The following is an 18,284-nucleotide window of genomic DNA, read 5'->3' as shown; positions in this document are numbered from 1 at the left end:
CACATGGATAAGAACCAATTTTGTCTGATACAGAAATTGGGACTGTATAAGCAATAACAGTTAGGTTGCAATCCTATGCACACTTATCTTGGAGTAAGCCTAATTGAACACAGTGTTCTGGTTTATAAGTAACGCCAATACACTGGTTAAACAGTCCTTGAATTGGCAGGGCCTCCTGCCAGCTCACCACTTCTGCTTTGCATCAGCTTGCTGAAACAACCCAGGAATGTCCCATTCCTGGGTTGTTAGTTATTTTATTCATTTATTTATATTTAATTTCTATACTGCTCAATAGCCGAAACTCTCTGGGCAGTTCACTCTGGGTTCAGATGTTCAAAACAACCAAAAGTTTTAACCCAACAACAAACCATGGGTTTCAACAACCCATGGATTGCCATTATATGTGAACCAGGCCTATGGGACTTCCTTCTCAATAAACATGCATAGAATTGCACTAACATTACTATCTATAGCAAATAACTACAGATTTTGTCCAGTAACTCATGATTTCTTAAATCTAAAAAAAACCCTTCTAAGTTTCATCATGCATTTTCCTCATAATATCCAGTGATGTTATATCCCAGCTACTTATTTATGCACCTTTCTCCTCCTACCAACAAGTTAATGCATGCAAAAAATATTTATAAAAAAATTAAAAAACCTAGCAAATTCAGAATGTTTATGTAAAACATACTTAACAGTATGTTTACTATGTTTATGCCTTGATCTGCATAACTGGTCACTTTCAACACATTTCCTGATGTCCACTGTTAATTACAAAGATTTGAGAGATTATTATGCCTGATTAGGCTATATACAACTGCTAATACCATATATAAAAACAAATGATTTATTCAGATTTGGATTTAAGTCCTATTAAGTAGTCACTAGAATATCTGTGCAATATTAAGAAAAGTAGGTAAGCAAAGTCAACTTCCATAAGCCAATTTTAAAACTTCTTGAAAACTTTATTTCCCACTCAGAAGAAATAGTTGGAAGCAGCATGGGCCTGCAGGGTAACCATTTACCTGTGGTTCATAGCGAATCAGAACATCATATTCCATAGAGTATGGAATATTATCTATGTAGAATTCCAGATATGCTCCTTCGGGAACTCTTACAAATCCTATTCCAGTCCATGAAGGTATACGATCCTGAGAATACTGACGCTCAGCTATGCTCACACCCTGCAAAACAGGACACAAATTACTATATATTATTTAATTTGGTATGTGTGTGTCTGAAAAATGTTAGCAAAAAATACTAGAAGTTTGGCATTACAGGTTCTTTCCATATCCATGACTTGCTTACTTCTGTTTGCTGACAAATGCTTTTTATACCAGCATTCATCTTTCCTATACTTACACAGACCACTTCATGGTGATTTGACATGAAATTACATTACACCTATCTACTTTTATTTACTGTAATGAGACCTGACATGTAAAAACCACTTGTAACATTAACCTATTTATCAGACACAAAATACATTTAGAGAAAACAGAAACATCAACTGTTCCTGGAATAACTAAAGCCATCTCTCTTGAGGTGTGGCACAACTCAAATATTTGAGAGGTGCGGAGAAGTTCATATAACACTCATACCCATTAACACTCACACCCATTAAGGCCCAGTGGCCAATCCACTGGTGAACCATTGGTGCACTGGTATTTATTTACTTCACACACACACACACCGCCTTTCTTAAGCAAATTACCTGAGACATTTCACATTTATTTCAATCAGTTTCTGGCGTGCTATAAATCCAACAGGGTAGAAACAGAACAGACTATATATGGAAATGATGGGGCATCAGAAAGGGGTTTATGGCAACTGATCTCATGTCTCTTGATTGATTGTTAAAGTTGGTACTCACAGGGCCAAAAATGCCTTCCTCTGCCTCATAGACATAATGATCTAAAGAAATGAAAAAATACCCCGGTTCTACTTCATTGCATTGACGGCCAATCATATGGGGCCTGCATTGGCATTGACCAGATTCGCTTGAGCAGCTGAAAAAGAGAGAATGAATTTATATTGCACATAGTCTAAGAAAAGACTTTGCAAAAGTAGATACAAATAGACAAGAGTCTATAACAATTCAATCCTAGGAATTTCTGCACAAGTAATTGTTTAGAATAGGATCCACTGAATACTGCACAACCATCAGAAATTATGTTGCTTAGTCGCCTCTGTTGTTTTTGTTGCATAGGCAGACACCGTAGCACAGATGTTTAGGTTCAACTGCAAGTAATTTTCTTCTATAGGAGCCATCTGAAAACTTTGGGGACAGATAAAATTTACAGTGAAAAAATTCCATGGAAAAACCTGTCATCATTAAGCAGTCTCTCTTCCTGTGAAATTATTATATCTATCCCAGAGAGATTTTAACACATATGGGAAGTTTCATATCCTTTGCATAATGACGCCATTCTTTGTTATGCCTCCCTGGTTGTTTTCCAGCATTCAGAATTACAAGTTAGGCTTTCAACACAGCTGTGCATTTCAGGTGCTGTGTCAAGCCACCATGAACTACGCTGAAGGAAAACTGCAGTTAGGAACTTCCTTTCTTCCAAACAGGCTGCTGAATAATTAGAAAACAGGCTTGTAAAAATAGACATCTCAACTGCAGCAGTTTTTAAGCAGGACCTTTGGGATGAATGAGCCCATTTTCTTGGGAGAGCCAAAAAGGAGAACCATATTGGCTCAGCTTCTGTTAGTGAGTGACGCCCACTTTCAGATGGTTTTGCAATCAGTGCTGTTAACACATTCAGAGGTGAGGCAGCTTCATGGTTTCACCACACATTTTTAATACGAACTGATACCTGTGTGGCAAACAAATAATTAGGGGCAAATTATCAACATACCAGCATGAGAGTGATTCAATGCATTTCATTCTCAGACAGACGGGAGAGGTAAGCTTGAAATTAAAGGAAGATTTATGTAGAGGCAATCTGACTAAGTAACAGTTATCCCAAGTGTAAGCTAACTAGCTGAACCAAATTAAGTAATAACAAGTTCAGCATATCTCTGAATACCAGATGCTATGGGCTAAGAACCGACAAGGGATGTTGGCTTCCTGTTCTGTTTGTGGGCTGCCAGAAACACCTAGCTGCCCACTGTTGGAAGCAGAATGCTAGACTAGATCAGCCTTCCGCATCCTGGCACCCTCCAGATGTTTAAAATAATAATTTATTATTTTAAATTGTTTTATTGTGTGCTGTTTAGTTTTAATTTTTGTGAACCACCCAGAGAGCTTCGGCTATTGGGCAGTATAGAAATGAAATAATAAATAAATAAATAAATCAGACTACAACATCCCGTCATCCCCAACTCTGCTGAGTGATGATGATGTGAGTTGTAGTCAACACATCTGGAGGGCCCCAGGCCAAAAAAAGCTGGACTAGATGATCCACGCACGCAATTCTTATGTTTGTACACTGGTGAGAACAAAATGACTCAAGTCTAGTCTTCAGCATTCCCAGGACTGCTTCTTGTTCTGTTTCTGTAACGCAAAGCTCCATAAACTGTACATGCAAATAAGTTCTAACTGTCTGAAGCACATTTCTTGGCCCCATGCTTCCCTGCTCCCCACATGTGGAAGAGAATAACTAATCTGGGGTCTTGGAAGCAACACAGATATAACGAGAGGGAGGGAGAGAGGGGGAGAGGTGGGAAGCCTGGCTTGGCCACAGACAAGCCACTAGTCTCTCCATCCACACCCCATCACATTTGCAAAATGGTAATTATGATACCGGCCTATCTTATACATGGCTGTTGTAAATATTACTGAGCTAACATGCCAAGTACTTTAAGTACTTGAAATACACTATGCAAATGCTAAGTATTGCTACCACTATTGTTATTTAAAAACAAAACATATAGCCAGGCTGGAGATGAAGCAGATCTTCCTGAAATGAAAAATTTCAAGCTTCTCACTGACATGAGACTTACTTATTGTTCAGCGCTCCTCCTTCATCACAATCACATGGTCGGCACCCTTCCATATCATTGCTCAGCCCCCAGTGTTGAGGCTGCAAGGGGAAATTTCAGCTGTTATTGGTATAATAAGAAGCTTTAAACCGCAAGCACAGGTCAAACTCAAGGCAGTGCAAAATGCTGAAAATGCCCAGGTCAAATACTGAGCACTGACAGCAGAACTGTTTGCCTTTGTTTTCCCTTAGCTATTTTTGAGTGCTAAGGATCAATGCCCCCTTTTACTGTTCTTTTAATACTACTGTAGTAGCTAAGAGCCCATATCATACAGCCCAACTGTATGACAGGGTATCCCTTTCCTATCTCTTGCCTATTTTTTTTAAATATACATACATGGATTTGTATATATCCATAAAAATGAATACATAAGAAATGCATACAATGTTCTCGCAATCATGCATAGACTTCAACAAAAGCAGACCAAATATCCAGATAAGTATCCATTTGAAGATGGTGTCTGTATTGAAAGCACTGTAAGGTCCTTAATCCATTGCATTATAAGACGTGAGTGTTTACCCTTCCCATGTTGTAATATCAGTCTTTTAGCTGTCAAAAGGGCACAGGGAATCCATTTACACTGACCGTTTGTTAATTTCCATGAAGCAGGTAAATAATTTAAAATGAGCATGTACATCAGTGAATATTAAAGACTGTTCCAGTACAAAATTTATCTGCATAATAACCTTCTCCCTAAAGGAACCAACTAATGGACATTGTCTAAACAAACATTTAAAAGAAGCATTAGCTGTAGTGCGCTGCCAGCAATTAGCCAAATTAGACAATGTCTTATGAAAGACAAGTTGCGGTGTCCAGTAAACACAGAACAAAAGTTTTTGCTGAATTAGACACAGTCTAAGATCCATAGATGTGACAAGTAGATGCCGAAGTGACAATCCATTGATTTGGCATTTTGTGGTGGTGTCCACAGCAGTTTCTCAATTCCCAAATCTGCCCATGGGTCTAAAGAAGTTGGGGGCCACAGGCTTAACTGTTTTAATGTTAGAGAAGCTGTGCAAGAGTTGGCCTAGCCCCTTAGGCTGCCATGTGATGCAACAATGTGGTTTGGGCAGAACTGAGCAAGGCAGCTGAACCCTTAAGGAGGACATGGCAAGCCTTAGAAGGTAGAATTCCAAGGCTAATGCATGTAAGTTGTGTGAAATTAAATACGGGACCATAAGTATTGCTCATGCAGCATGGACTTTTAAGGGGAGGAATGATTTGTTGCTGGAAATCAGTTTTATTATTTTGGACCTTTCCAATAAAGCCAAACAGACAAATGGCATTTGCTACTTCATCTGAAAGAGTTTTAAAATAAATAAATAAATAAACATTCTATTCTTTTAAGCAAGGCAACTTACCAGACATTGATCACAGTGCTTTCCTGTAACAAGACGTTTACAATAGCAGCTTCCTGTCTCAGAGTCACAAGGATTCCCTCCAGGATGTGTGCCCAAAGGATTACATTCACAAGCTATGTTCGAAAATACAAGTAATAAATCAGGAACTAGTTGTCTTAGTTATACATTGCACAGCATTTGATACAAATATTTACCTCAACCTTGTCCCTCATTTTTCATTGCAGACAAATTGCTCTCTTGCTCCCTAATCACCACTGATTCCTTGACTGCTTATCAACAGATGTATTCTACTGTAGACTAAAGGTCACAGTGACTTGGTCATAGTGACACATGCCTTAGTTACATCCCGTTTGGATTACTGTAACGCACTCTACGCAGGGCTGCCTCTGAAGAGTGTTCAGAAACTTCAGCTGGTTCAAAGAGCTGCTGCCAGACTGTTGACTGGGGCTGGCTATAGGGAGCATACAACTCCCCTGCTAAAACAACTCCACTGGCTCCCAGTCTGTTTCCGGGCACAATTCAAAGTGCTGGTCATGACCTATAAAGCCCTATATGGCTCAGGTCCAGGATATCTGAAAGACCGTATTCTCTCCCATGAGCTTGCTCGTGCCCTGAGATCTTCAGGGGAGGCCCTTCTCGTGGTCCTGCCATCATCACAGGCTTGCCTGGAGGGAATGAGGGAGAGGGCCTTCTCGATGGCTACCCCAAGGCTCTGGAATTCCCTTCCCAGGGGGATGAGCATGGCACCCTCCTTGGTATGTTTCCGCAGGCAGGCAAAAACTTTTTTGTTCCAGCAGGCCTTTGGGGATAGTTAGTGCGGACCTGTGAGAATATGATAGATTGGTGCTATTGTTTATATTGTCATTGTCTTTTTAAATTCTGATATTTTATAAAATTTTAATATTATTAATTATATTTTTAACTTTTGTATATTTCTATATATATGTTTCAGCTGTATAGGTTTTTAATGTTGTAAAGCCACCTTGAGTCCCAGTATTGGGAAAAAGGTGGGATAATAATAACAACAACAACAACTTACAACCAGCACTAATCTGTAACCAGTGGTGGTGGGGATAAACAACTATATAAAAACATATAGCATTGATGTATGTCCCAAAAGCACAAGTCCCACATGCAGAACTTTTGTGGTGGGAGGCCCTACTGATACACTGGAAAGGGCATCGTAAGTAAACACAAACACCCCCCCCCCCAATTATGAGTACATTTAGAGCACAATCCATGCTGGCTGCAGAATCCTAGGAGTTGTTGGACTTTTTTCTGTCTAATCATGCAAAGCATTGTGCCCTTAAAGTGTTTAATTTAAGCTTAATAACATTTTTTTAAAGTGTTCCTTTGCGCCCATTGCCCAGAATACTGGAAGGCAGGTACTGGCATTTCCACCCTCCCACCTGCATATCTCCACAAGTAACAGAGTTAGACTTCCTTTGCATCAAAAACCAAATAAATAAAAAAAGAAACATTCCCCTCCCTGCCAAACATGACAATTGAACATTCAGGAAAACAGGCTGGAATAACCCACAGTCCCATCCAAACTAAACAATCCACAATAATATTTTCACCATCCTGATATGCATAAGAATATACAATGAGACAATGGCTTTTTGAAGGAAAATTATATATTCACAGGTCTAAAGTCAATTAAATGCAATTAGCAAAATCTATGAAGTGCAGAACTAGCAATACTCTTCTCAAACTTTCAAAGAGGTTTTGCTTTGCTTTACTTACACTGACAACCAAGAGGGTTATCTGAACTTAATCCATAGAATCCTTCTTTGCAGAAATCACAACGTTCCCCTTCCACATATAATTTACAATGGCACTGTCCAGCAATAAGGCCAGTTGAGTAGTCAGTGTAGCGATCACATATTCCACCATTCTGGGACCCAACTGGATCACAGTTACATGCTAAACAAACAAACAAACTCTTTAATATCTAATCTTAGCTACTGTACAGAATACATACAGCAAAATACAGCACCACTTACATTATCCAAAATTTACCATCTGAATCTCCCACAATCTAAAGCTGGAAACTAGCCTTCCCATTTACCCACATCTTAAAATATTATGACAGCACAGCACCTCCACTGCTCTCACCCATTAAAAACAGAAGGTTCTATTTATTTGTTATATTTCTATACCACCCAATAGCTGAAGCTCTCTGGGCAGTTCACAAAAATTAAAACCGTAAGTACAGCATAAAAACAGTATAAAATATAAAAGCTTAAGACTACAGTATAAAGTGCAACCAGAATGAAACCTAGCAGCAATGCAGATATTTAAAATACAGTATGTGAACTGAGAACTACCGGAAGTACAAGCTGGGTTTCGAAGAGGCAGAGGAACTAGAGATCAAATCGCCAACATTCACTGGATCATGGAGAAAGCAAGAGAATTCCAGAAAAACGTCTATTTCTGCTTCATTGACTACGCTAAAGCCTTTGATTATGCGGAACACAACAAACTGTGGCAAATTCTGAAAGAGATGGGAGTACCAGACCACCTTACCTGTCTCCTGAGAAACCTGTACAAGGGTCAAGAAGCAACAGTAAGAAGCGGACATGGAACAACCGATTGGTTCAAAATTGGGAAAGGAGTATGACAAGGTTGCGTATTGTCGCCCTGCTCATTTAACTTATATGCAGAGTACATCATGAGAAATGCCGGGTTGGGTGAATCACAGGTTGGAATTAAGATTGCTGGGAGAATTATCAACAACCTCAGATACACAGACGATACCACCCTAATGGCAGAAAGCGAAGAGGATCTAAAGAGCCTCTTGTTGAGGGTGAAAGAGGAGAGTGCAAAAGCTGGTTTGAAACTCAACATTAAAAAAACTAAGATCATAGCATCTGGCCCCATCACTTCCTGGCATATAGAAGGGGAAGAAATGGAAGCAGTGACAGATTTTACTTTCTTGGGCTCCAAGATCACCGCAGACAGTGACTGTAGCCATGAAATTGAAAGACGCTTGCTCCTTGGGAGGAAAGCTATGGCAAACCTAGACAGCATAGTAAGAAGCAGAGACATCACCTTGTCGACAAAGGTCCGTCTAATCAAAGCTATGGTTTTCCCAGTAGCAACATATGGCTGTGAGAGCTGGACTATAAGGAAGGCTGAGCGCCGAAGAATTGATGCTTTTGAACTGTGGTGCTGGAGAAGACTCTTACGAGTCCCCTGGACTGCAAGGAGGTCAGATCAGTCAGTCCTAAAGGAAATCAACCCTGAGTGCTCATTGGAAGGACAGATACTGAAACTGAAGCTCAAATATTTTGGCCACCTAATGCGAAGAGAAAAGTCACTGGAAAAGACCCTGACGCTGGGAAAGATTGAAGGCAAAAGGAGAAGGGGACGGCAGAGGATGAGATGGCTAGACAGCATCACTGATGCAATGAATATGAACTTGAGCACACTCCGGAAGACAGCGGAGGACAGGAAGGCCTGGCGTGCTATGGTCCAAGGGGTCACGAAGAGTCGGACACGACTTAACAACTGAACAACAACAACAACAACAAATTTAAAACAACAGAACTAAAAGACTAGAATGCTAAAATGCTAACGTTCCTGGAAAGGAAGTACACTGTATTTCTGGAATACAAAAGTGTATATACGTACACTGTGGACCTGTTCAGATGTTACGCTAAGACATGGTGGTTAGGCTTTTTTTTGCTAACCACGGTATCTTAGCATGTCGGGTGGGAGGGAAAAACCCACATTCTGTGTGGTTACTAAGTCACCCTGCGTAACCAGCCCCTGCAAAAAGGTTAAGGGCTCCCAGGATGGCTTACCATTACATGTGGTGGGCTCCCTGCTAGTTTAAACGGGCTCCAGAAGACTTGCAAGACATGACCATAGAGTCTGCTGGCTAGAATATCTGCCACTGTGGGTGATGCTGTAGCCGCTGCACACTTTCTTGACGGTCGCACGGCCATTCAAGACAACGGAGCACCACAGAGGATGTTGGGATGTGCACAAACCACACAGTTAAGCTCTCCCAGTAACTACAGGGGTGGGGTGGGGTAGCAGAACCACGCAATGCCACATGGTTCCCAGTTCCCTGATAGGCCCACATGTAATGGTTTCGCTAGCCTCCCCTCCATAGTTACCCCAACTACCCTTCTCCTGTGCTTGTGTGAATAGGCCCACAGCTTCTACAACTGGGTGACTGTATTTTTCCCCCCATTTATAGATTTTTGGACAAATCCCCCCCCCCCGCACTCATATTTATTTCTTCAGAAGCACATTCGCATATTAAATGACTGTGAGTGAAATGAGAAAGATGGCAACTATGGGTGGACTGTTAACTGTATCTCTGATAATTATAACATGCTATTAAATGCAGTTCCCCATTAAAGGGTGATGTACTTACGCTCACAAACGTTGGGATCCCGGATATCTTTTTCTGGATGCTGGAAGTAGAAGGGTTTGCACTGCTCGCAATTACGCCCCACCGTATTATGTTGACAGTCATCACACACTCCACCACTGATATTTCCAGTAGCCATATAAACACCCATATCAAAATGGCACTGTGTGGAATGTTCATTGCAGTTGCATTCTAAGATAAGGAGCAAGCTCCAAGTGATAATCTGCTCTTAAAATAACTGTATTAATTATTTTAAGTAATACAAATGATTAAGCATATATTAGCTGTCCAGTACTTAAGGTAATCCCAAATTCAACCTTTGAGAATCTTGGTGACGGTAAACCAGTGACGGTTCCAGGTAGCTTTGTCTTGGAGGTAAAGGGATGTGTAATGTATTAGAATAACGTACAGCTTCATTTTGTTAGGTTCTCATTGTCACGAGTCTTGATACCAAGCTCTAGTTGGTACAGAATAGCAATGGGCAACATGTGCCCCCCCCCCACTGGTTTTTGTATCCCCCGCCTCTTTCCCTGCTGCTACAGCCGAATTTGCATCCAAAACTGCAGTGGGCAAAACTGCAGCAGTTTTCTATTGGAAGAAGACACATGGCACAAAGGCAATTCCGGGATGCTTCTGGAAACTTCCGGAAAGTACATTTGTGCTTGTAACCAAGGCATATGCACTCCTCACACCTTTTTTTCAAATGGAAAACTGTCACAATTTTGGCTGCTGCCACTGTGGAGAATTCAGCAGCAACAGGATGCACCCCTGGTGAGCTCCTCAACCCCCAGAGATTGCCCACCTCTGGTATAGAAAATTAGAATTAGTTGAACAATTTCTTTTGAATGCTAGCTGTACTCTTTTCAATTCTATATTTAGAGTGTGTAATTCTCATGTTATTATTATGTCTGGTGTAGCACTACACATTTGGTTTCTCAGCTTGTTTAGTCATGTAAATTATTTCCCCTTCATTTTGATTTTCTCACCTACATCTGATTAGGGGTTCTGAAATCAGCTTAACAAGCAGTTGCTTTATTAGAGAACTGGTAGCATAGTAGCCTTGCGTGCTATCGATCCTTTCAAGGTTACTACATGCCTGCATTACAGTGTGGGAGTGGGGGTGGGGCAGCAGGATCTTCTTTAAAAAAGAAAAGAAAAGAAAAGAAAAGCCCTGTTTTGCTATGGAGCTAGTAGTTGCACAGGCATTTCAATTGAAAACCTTTTCATATCCAAGGTTTGCCATTTCCATTTTGTTTTTTCTATACTTTAGAAATAACAGTGTTTGTGATCAACAATGTTTAGCAAAATTAGAGGTATCTGTGTCATTTATAAGCAAAAGGGCTCAGCTTTTCATGAAAGGCTCATTACGCTTGAATATCATAGACTTTACAAAGTATAATTTAAAATTTGTTACACCTACTTTTGCATGCATTGCTGTTGCGACCTTCAGCAGGTCGCCATGGCAAATCATGGTGGAAGTCCAAGCATTGTTCACAGTTTAAGCCCTTGGTGTTGTGCCTGCACATACAGTGGCCATGAACCTTTAATTTAAAAGAGAGACAGGAACATGTGTGTACGAAGATACCATACATTAAACACGCTAGCAAAAGCAATTTCTTTCCACTGCTTAAAGGCTTGTATACTGAAACATTAGCCTTTGATAGTTAAGAGCAAGGCACTTGTTAATTTCTAGAGGCTCTTCTCCTTCCAGAGAATTGGGAGCAGTGGATCAGGAAGAAGTATGAGTTATTTCATCTTTGGGAAGGTGATAATGCAGCCTGTTAACTGGCAGGGCAACAGAGGCGTGTCACTCAACCATTTAAGGTAGAAAACTATATTTTATATGCTAAGAACAGACTAAAGATGAGATGCAAACAGCTGGCTGTCAGGGCCACACAAAATTTGATGGTGACTGCCCATCTGTTTAATCCTGAGTCTGCCCCTATAAGGTATAAAGCAGAGATGGGTGTCCAATGTCTAGACCCCCAAAGGTGGGTGGTGCTAAATCAGAGAAGGGCAATTTTGGGAGGTCTGAGGGCTATTTTCATCCCCTGGATCCCATCCCATGGGTTCTACCACCACCCCATGGGCACCAAAAAGAAAATAAACAATTTAACTGGTGCCCTGTGCCAGTTTTGGAGCACTGAAAGGATCAAAATTAGCTTGCATACAAGCTAATTTTGACCCTTTGTGTGCTCCGAAGCTGCTACAGATGCAACTTTTTTTCCAAAAAAAGATCCCCCCTCCCCCCCAATTCAGGTAAATTCAGAGAGTAGCAGTGGGAGATGCATGCGGCCCATAGGGTGCATTTGCCCATTCCCTGTGCTAAATCCTGCTCCTATCAACATTTGGACATTGGACACACCCTGCTTTATACCTGATTGGGGCAGATCTGAATAGGAAGAGGTCTGCCGCTGCCTCACCTATTTTGACCCACAATGTTTAATAAACTCAACAGCCCCCTTAATTTAAGTTCATATGAAATCTACTTTTACTACCTTTGTTTATACTGGTAGCTCCCCAAAGTGCCTGTTTACAGAACATAATTTCTTAAGAGTATGAGTGGCAGAATCATAAAATGTTTGTTAGGAAAGCAATATAAACATTTACCATTCCTTCCACCTCTTCATCATATCCATTCACTGGTGCACACTCACTGGCATGCCCATAACAGAAGCAATTCCCACGGACCACCATGTCATAAATGGCATAATAATATTTTTCTCTGATTTCCATTCTAGAATCAAGAAGGTTGTCTCCCAATGTGTGTAGTTTGGTAAATTTGATTCTTAAATTTGTGATCTTTAACATATCTGAAAAGTTGAACAAAAGAAATAGGGTTGTCGTTTTTAAACCGGACAGTAATATCTACTTGTATCTATATAAGAAACATATACCAACAACCATGATGGTCATTAGTGATTGGCCTGACACAGTAGCTTTCCTCAACCTTTTCTCCTCCAGCTGTGTTGGACTACAACCTTCATCACCCCAGCCAGCACGGGCAATGGCTGTGCTGATTGGGATGACGGGAGTTGTAGTCCAACACAATTAAGATATTCATTATGTGTGGGGAGCAGGGGAAAATAGGAGGCTACATATTCTCTTCCTTTTTTGTCACTCTTTTAATTGATAATTTAATTGATAATTTCCAGCTTTACTGCACTCATACTATTTTAGGTATTTTGACATTTTGAAGTGCCTACTGACCTAAAATTGTTTGATATGTTAAAAACCCATTCTTTGATATTGTTTAATACATATTTGATTCAGATAAGCATGTCTTGTTAATAGTAGTACCATCTATATACTATATACAAATGTCAAGAGCTCATAGAGGGGCAACTGTTCTCCTTGCTCCTGAACATATTTTTATGCAGGCTGAGATTAAGCACTATATTATTAAATAATTAATTTCTATGTTCAATTTATCTATCTTTATTTATTTTATTACATTTACATCCTGTCTTCCCTTTCATCATGAATCTCAAGCAGCATAGGTTCCAGGGCAATCTTCCATCCAGTCACAGACCAGACGCAGACCTGCTTAGCTTCAGCAAAGTTGCTGCATCATATACCTTTATTCTATGTCCTGGGCCTTGTCTGATTTTATTTATACTGAGTCTCTGGGAGAGGGAGGGTAAGAAACTAAAATAAACATCTTGAAATGAATTGAGATCACTCAGTAGCAGTGCCTTGTAAATGTCATTAATTAATATTATATGCTGAAATGAAACAGGCAGATGTTGCTGATATGCTTGGATTTAAGCACATTTAGCCATTCAAACCATCAGTATGCTTGCATGAATTCTTATTCACGATGCACACATAAGGACATTTCAGCACTCTTTCATCAGCTTAAAAGCATGCATGTTTAACAGCTCCTTTGATCACAGTGGGAACACAGGTTGCTGTCAATGAAAATCCTTCAGCCCTCACTCCTGCAATCAGATACACCTCAGAGCTCACGTGAAGTCCATCTAAAGCCACCTGTGCTTTAAAGAAACAAACTAGTTCCCAGAAGGCAGTGTAGTGCTCACTACATGGAGGCATGATTTTAAATTTTTTTAACAGCATCTTGTACTTCTTTTCGACTTGCAAGTGAAAAAAAGCAGCAGTGCAATCCAGCAGACAGCATTAAAACCTGAACCAGAGAAACTGATGTTCAAATGCCAGCCCAGTCATAGAACTATCAAATAACCCTGAACAGATTTGTCAGCCTTACTCCTCTTATAATTGCAGGTACTCAATCCAGTAAATCTGCCATAGGGACAGGAGCATGTAAAATATAATAGCATCCCACTAACAGGGCTAATAGATAAGGAAATTATTGCAAAACAGTTCCAGTACAATCATATAGATATTTTTAAAAGAATTGCATACATACTTTGAATCCTTGGGCTATATGGGTCCTCTATCCTAAAAGCAGGATCCAGAGCACGATAAATTACCTGAAACAAACATGGGGTTTCATCAGTATCATAGAAATTACTGCCTCACAAATAAGGCAGTTCAATCATACATAAAACCACCAACCTCGCCCTCAGTTGAAGGTTCAATATCAGAATACCGGGAATCACAAATAATGTCATCTACTTTCTTCATAGGTCCAATGGAAACACCTGGGAATGAATTCTCGCAGTCGTAGGCAAAATATCTATATACTTGCCATGTTTTCCCAAAATCTGAGGATCTTTCGATCAGCATTGCAGATGGGCGAAAGGTCTAGGAATAAAAAACAGCAGTAGATTTTAAGGGCTCTTAAATTACATCTGGGTCTATGTTGAAATAGCTTCCCAGTATCGATTTCAATTTTCCTCATCTTTTTTCTGTTTTCTTTTCTTCTTCTTCTTTTAAATACAAAGAGTATGGTCAGAACTCAGTGACTATGCATGCCAATCTACATAAATTATTTAAAGCAATAAACCTCTTATAATTGCAGGTACTCAAACCAGTAAATCTGCCATAGGGACAGGAGCATGTTCATAATAATATTCATTCAACATCCAGGCTGTGCTAGCACCAAAGTGCAACTGCACCAACAAAATCCCCTGATGGTATAAAAATGGTGTTGTTTGATTGATGGGGTCCCCATGAAGTCTCAGGGAGGGCAAATGTATCAGTACAACTAAGGGTGTGCCTGACTGGTTATGTTTCTGAATCTCAGCCTAACTTCCCTTATGCTGGAAAAGAGAACATCAGCCAATCTACTACAATAAGGGTTATAGCTCACTGGCAGCGCAATGCTTTGCATGCACAATGTGTCTGTATTTTGCAGTATAAATCTCTGTCCCTCCATCCCTCGTTAGTGCCCGCTGTGTATTTGTATTATGTACAAACATTTAACAATCTGTCCTTAAATTGTCTCTGACTAGATGAGAGCTCAAATTATTTTGAAGATATCTTTGAGTGTCTATTAGTCCAGTTAGATTTAATTGGTGTACTGTGTAGAGTGCTACACATGTTTATTCAGAAGCAAGTCCCACTGTGTTCAATGGTACTTACTCCCAAGTGAAGTATGCATAGGATTTCAGCCTTAATTGGAAAGTTAACCAACTAAGGGCACAATCCTATTCAGAGAGCCAGCAGCCTCTGAACTCAGAGGCTATGAGTATCCAATGCAAGGTGGGAGGAGAGTGAAGGCTCCGCACTCCAGCCACCCTGCATTTCTGCTAGACAGGCAATTTCACCTGTCTAGCAGTGGCGCCTCAAAGGAGGAGGGAAGGAGGCTGAGGTGGTAATAGGAAATGGCCTTAGGCAGCTGCCCTGGTCTCTTCTCCTCCCTACCCCCAGAAATACCCCCTTTTCCCTGTCTCTGCACTCCATTTTCTGAGTGTGGAGAGGTAGCCAGCATGGTTCTCCCTGTGCCAGCTATGAGGGGGAGGGGGAGGGGTGGGGAGCGTGGTTTCCTGGCTCCAAGCTCAGAGCCCTGTTTCTGAGCTTGGAGTCAAGAAACCAAACTATCCTATCCCCCCCTCCCCCCAGACAGTGTCTGGTGGGCATAGGGTTACTCTCTAAAGCTTTTAGTTTGTTAATAACTGCGACCCAATTTTAATGGATGGGGTTGAGAGTTAAGGAAACATTTGCTTATTGTTTGAAGTGATTTTGCCTCTATAATTATTATTTTGTTACTATAATATGGTCTAAGAAATAAATTTTCATCTAATGAGGGCTAGCTTTTGTTTGTTAAATTGTAAGCCCTCTGATACATCCTTCAGTATCTAAACAGGCAACTATATTGAGGTTTTCATAATACACAAATATAGTTAATATTTAAGAAATTTATTAACTAATAATTGGTTAAAAAGCAGATGATCCATTATTGAAAATGTTTACTCTATGGGAAGCCATAGTGCTTCTTAATTACAGAAACTATTATCTCCTTCAAAAAAAAAAACCCTGTTCACCAGGAATGAAATTAAGTGTCCAAATTATTTTCACATAAGCTACGCATTAACTTTATCTAATGCAATTCCCACAGAGATTTTCTGAATGCAAATATCAGGAGAATCAAACTACTGTGTGCCTCCCCAATAAAATGTACTTTAAACCATATGGTGCATCTGTCCTGCCAAGACATCTGTTTAGAAGAAAACAAAAGCACTTTGTATACAGATGTTCTCTTTTTTTCTCCTGTGGATGATTTTCAGCTGCCAAATTTGAATGAATTTTAAAGCCAATATTTCTGTTGTCTCAAAGAATAATAGTACTAGGGCTTGGCTTTTAATACAGATACAAGGAGTGGTACAGAGAAAATTAGGTGGACTTATAACACAATTCAGCATCTACAGAAATGCAGTGATCAGTACCATCAAAAATAGGCCAGCTATAGATTACTAGTACAGAGAGAAGATATGAAGAAGGAACACTTAATCTTCTTCTGCTTTATGAGTGTTTGGGATTTATTCAAAGCAGACTTATCTAAGAATACACAACAAGCCAATTAACATGCATTGTAAAACTAACAATGCTGTGGTCTATCTTCCCTCTTGCATTCCAATTTTAATAGCTTTTAAAATCCCTTAAAGAACATCTCCTCGGAACTAGGGATATTACTTGTTTTATCCTTAAATAGCTAGTTAAGCCTCTAAGTGACCAGTACCAGATTTTACAGTGCTCATTTGTGATTCGAGAGAATGTTACGGATTCTTTACCTTGAATGTCATAATGAGATGAGTGAAATGGAATTCGGCCTCCAGATCCAACTGGATAGTTACATTTTCTACTCCTACATGACCAAGAGAAAAAAGAAGAGAGGAAGTTGCATTGTAAACAAGAACATTTGTCAAGCATCAAATTTCATCTTTTTTTTCCTTGGGGAAATCAGTCTGGTCAAACCTCCTCTTCTTCTTCTTCGGCTCCAGCATTATGAAACAGCATCATATAGATTAATATTACTACAAAATAAACAGCTAGTTGCTGTAGAAGCTAACAAGTATAATATTTGCTAGCTCCCTAGAGATTATGTTATACAACAGTCAATATGGGAAACATTCATGTAGCTGAAAGGGAAGTAGGTGTGAAGTCTACAACTGCTTCTTATACTGAGGACGGTTATTTGGAAAGAGATTCTACAACAATCCATAAGAACTCTGAATAAAAAAAGTTCAGGACCACTGTTACCAGCATTATGCTTTTTTAAAAAATTCAAAGAGCACCCTCAAAATACATAATGTTTGACATTCTTATATTTCTTCACAACCAGTTCCCCTATAGCAGCTATAATGATGCTTGCATAGCACATTGTTTAACATTTATACAACATTTTATATGAATAAACAGCTATAATACCCAAAGTTTATCCAAACATGTTGCAATGACCAAAACTGCTCAGATAATACTAGTAGTAATAGCAGGACAAGAATGGCAAACCTTTATAAAGTATACAATGTCTAACTACATCCAATACCATCCCTCCTGTTATATCAAAGAAATTAGTGGGCTGGTTTTCACTGATAATGCACGGGTTGTCGAAACTACGGGTTGCCAGGGCTGAGCGCGAGTGAGTGCACTGCCTCTCACCTGCTCGCCACTTCCACTTTGCTAAGGGAGCAATCATATGGAGATAGACGTCAGCCTCTGAACTCAAGGGCTGGCAACTACCCTATGCAGGGTGGTTGGAGCTGGAAGCGATCCTCTCGTCTGTGCTCTGGCCACCCTGCATTTTCAGCTAGATGTGTGATTTCTTGTGTCTAGCCAGGGACTTTGGAGTGGGAGGGTGGGAACCTGCACATCACATAGGAAGCCTCATAAAGAGGCTTCCATGGTCTACTCCCCCTCCCTGCCCCTGGGACCATGCCCTTTTGTCCTCTCTGCACTCTGTTTCTGAGCTGGAGAAGGGGAAGAACCACACCAGCTACGGGGGGGGGGGGGCAGACAGCATGGTTTCTGGGAACTGAGCTCGGAGCCAGGGCTCCAACCTCGGTTCCCAGAAACTGAAAAATCCTATGGTCTTCTAGACAATGTCTAGTGGCCTAGGATTGCTCCCTCAATGAATTAACTAATGCAAGCTCTCTGGGTTGGAGCCAACGTTCTGCTCTAAC

General features: G+C 40.3%; 1 protein-coding gene across 1 annotated transcript in view; it reads right to left on the bottom strand.

The window, feature by feature from the left end:
• The window catches only part of LAMB1 (laminin subunit beta 1), a 97,231-nt gene that overhangs the window by 61,584 nt on the left and 17,363 nt on the right, over positions 1–18,284 (bottom strand). Inside the window, exons 4-14 of the mRNA XM_084811029.1 lie at positions 16,896–16,969; positions 14,278–14,466; positions 14,129–14,192; positions 12,352–12,554; positions 11,162–11,282; positions 9,745–9,933; positions 7,101–7,280; positions 5,355–5,467; positions 3,955–4,034; positions 1,877–2,012; positions 1,029–1,187 (exon numbers count right to left, since the gene is read on the bottom strand). Coding sequence (XP_084667155.1) covers positions 1,029–1,187; positions 1,877–2,012; positions 3,955–4,034; positions 5,355–5,467; positions 7,101–7,280; positions 9,745–9,933; positions 11,162–11,282; positions 12,352–12,554; positions 14,129–14,192; positions 14,278–14,466; positions 16,896–16,969 — 1,508 coding nt within the window. The remainder of the gene's footprint in view (positions 1–1,028; positions 1,188–1,876; positions 2,013–3,954; positions 4,035–5,354; positions 5,468–7,100; positions 7,281–9,744; positions 9,934–11,161; positions 11,283–12,351; positions 12,555–14,128; positions 14,193–14,277; positions 14,467–16,895; positions 16,970–18,284) is intronic.

Source organism: Heloderma suspectum, chromosome 7 (genome assembly GCF_057233095.1).
Source record: "Heloderma suspectum isolate Gila_16-S chromosome 7, 16-S_ref, whole genome shotgun sequence".
In the NCBI taxonomy this organism is placed as follows: Eukaryota; Metazoa; Chordata; class Lepidosauria; order Squamata; family Helodermatidae; genus Heloderma; species Heloderma suspectum.
This window is presented reverse-complemented; position numbering and strand designations above follow the sequence as displayed.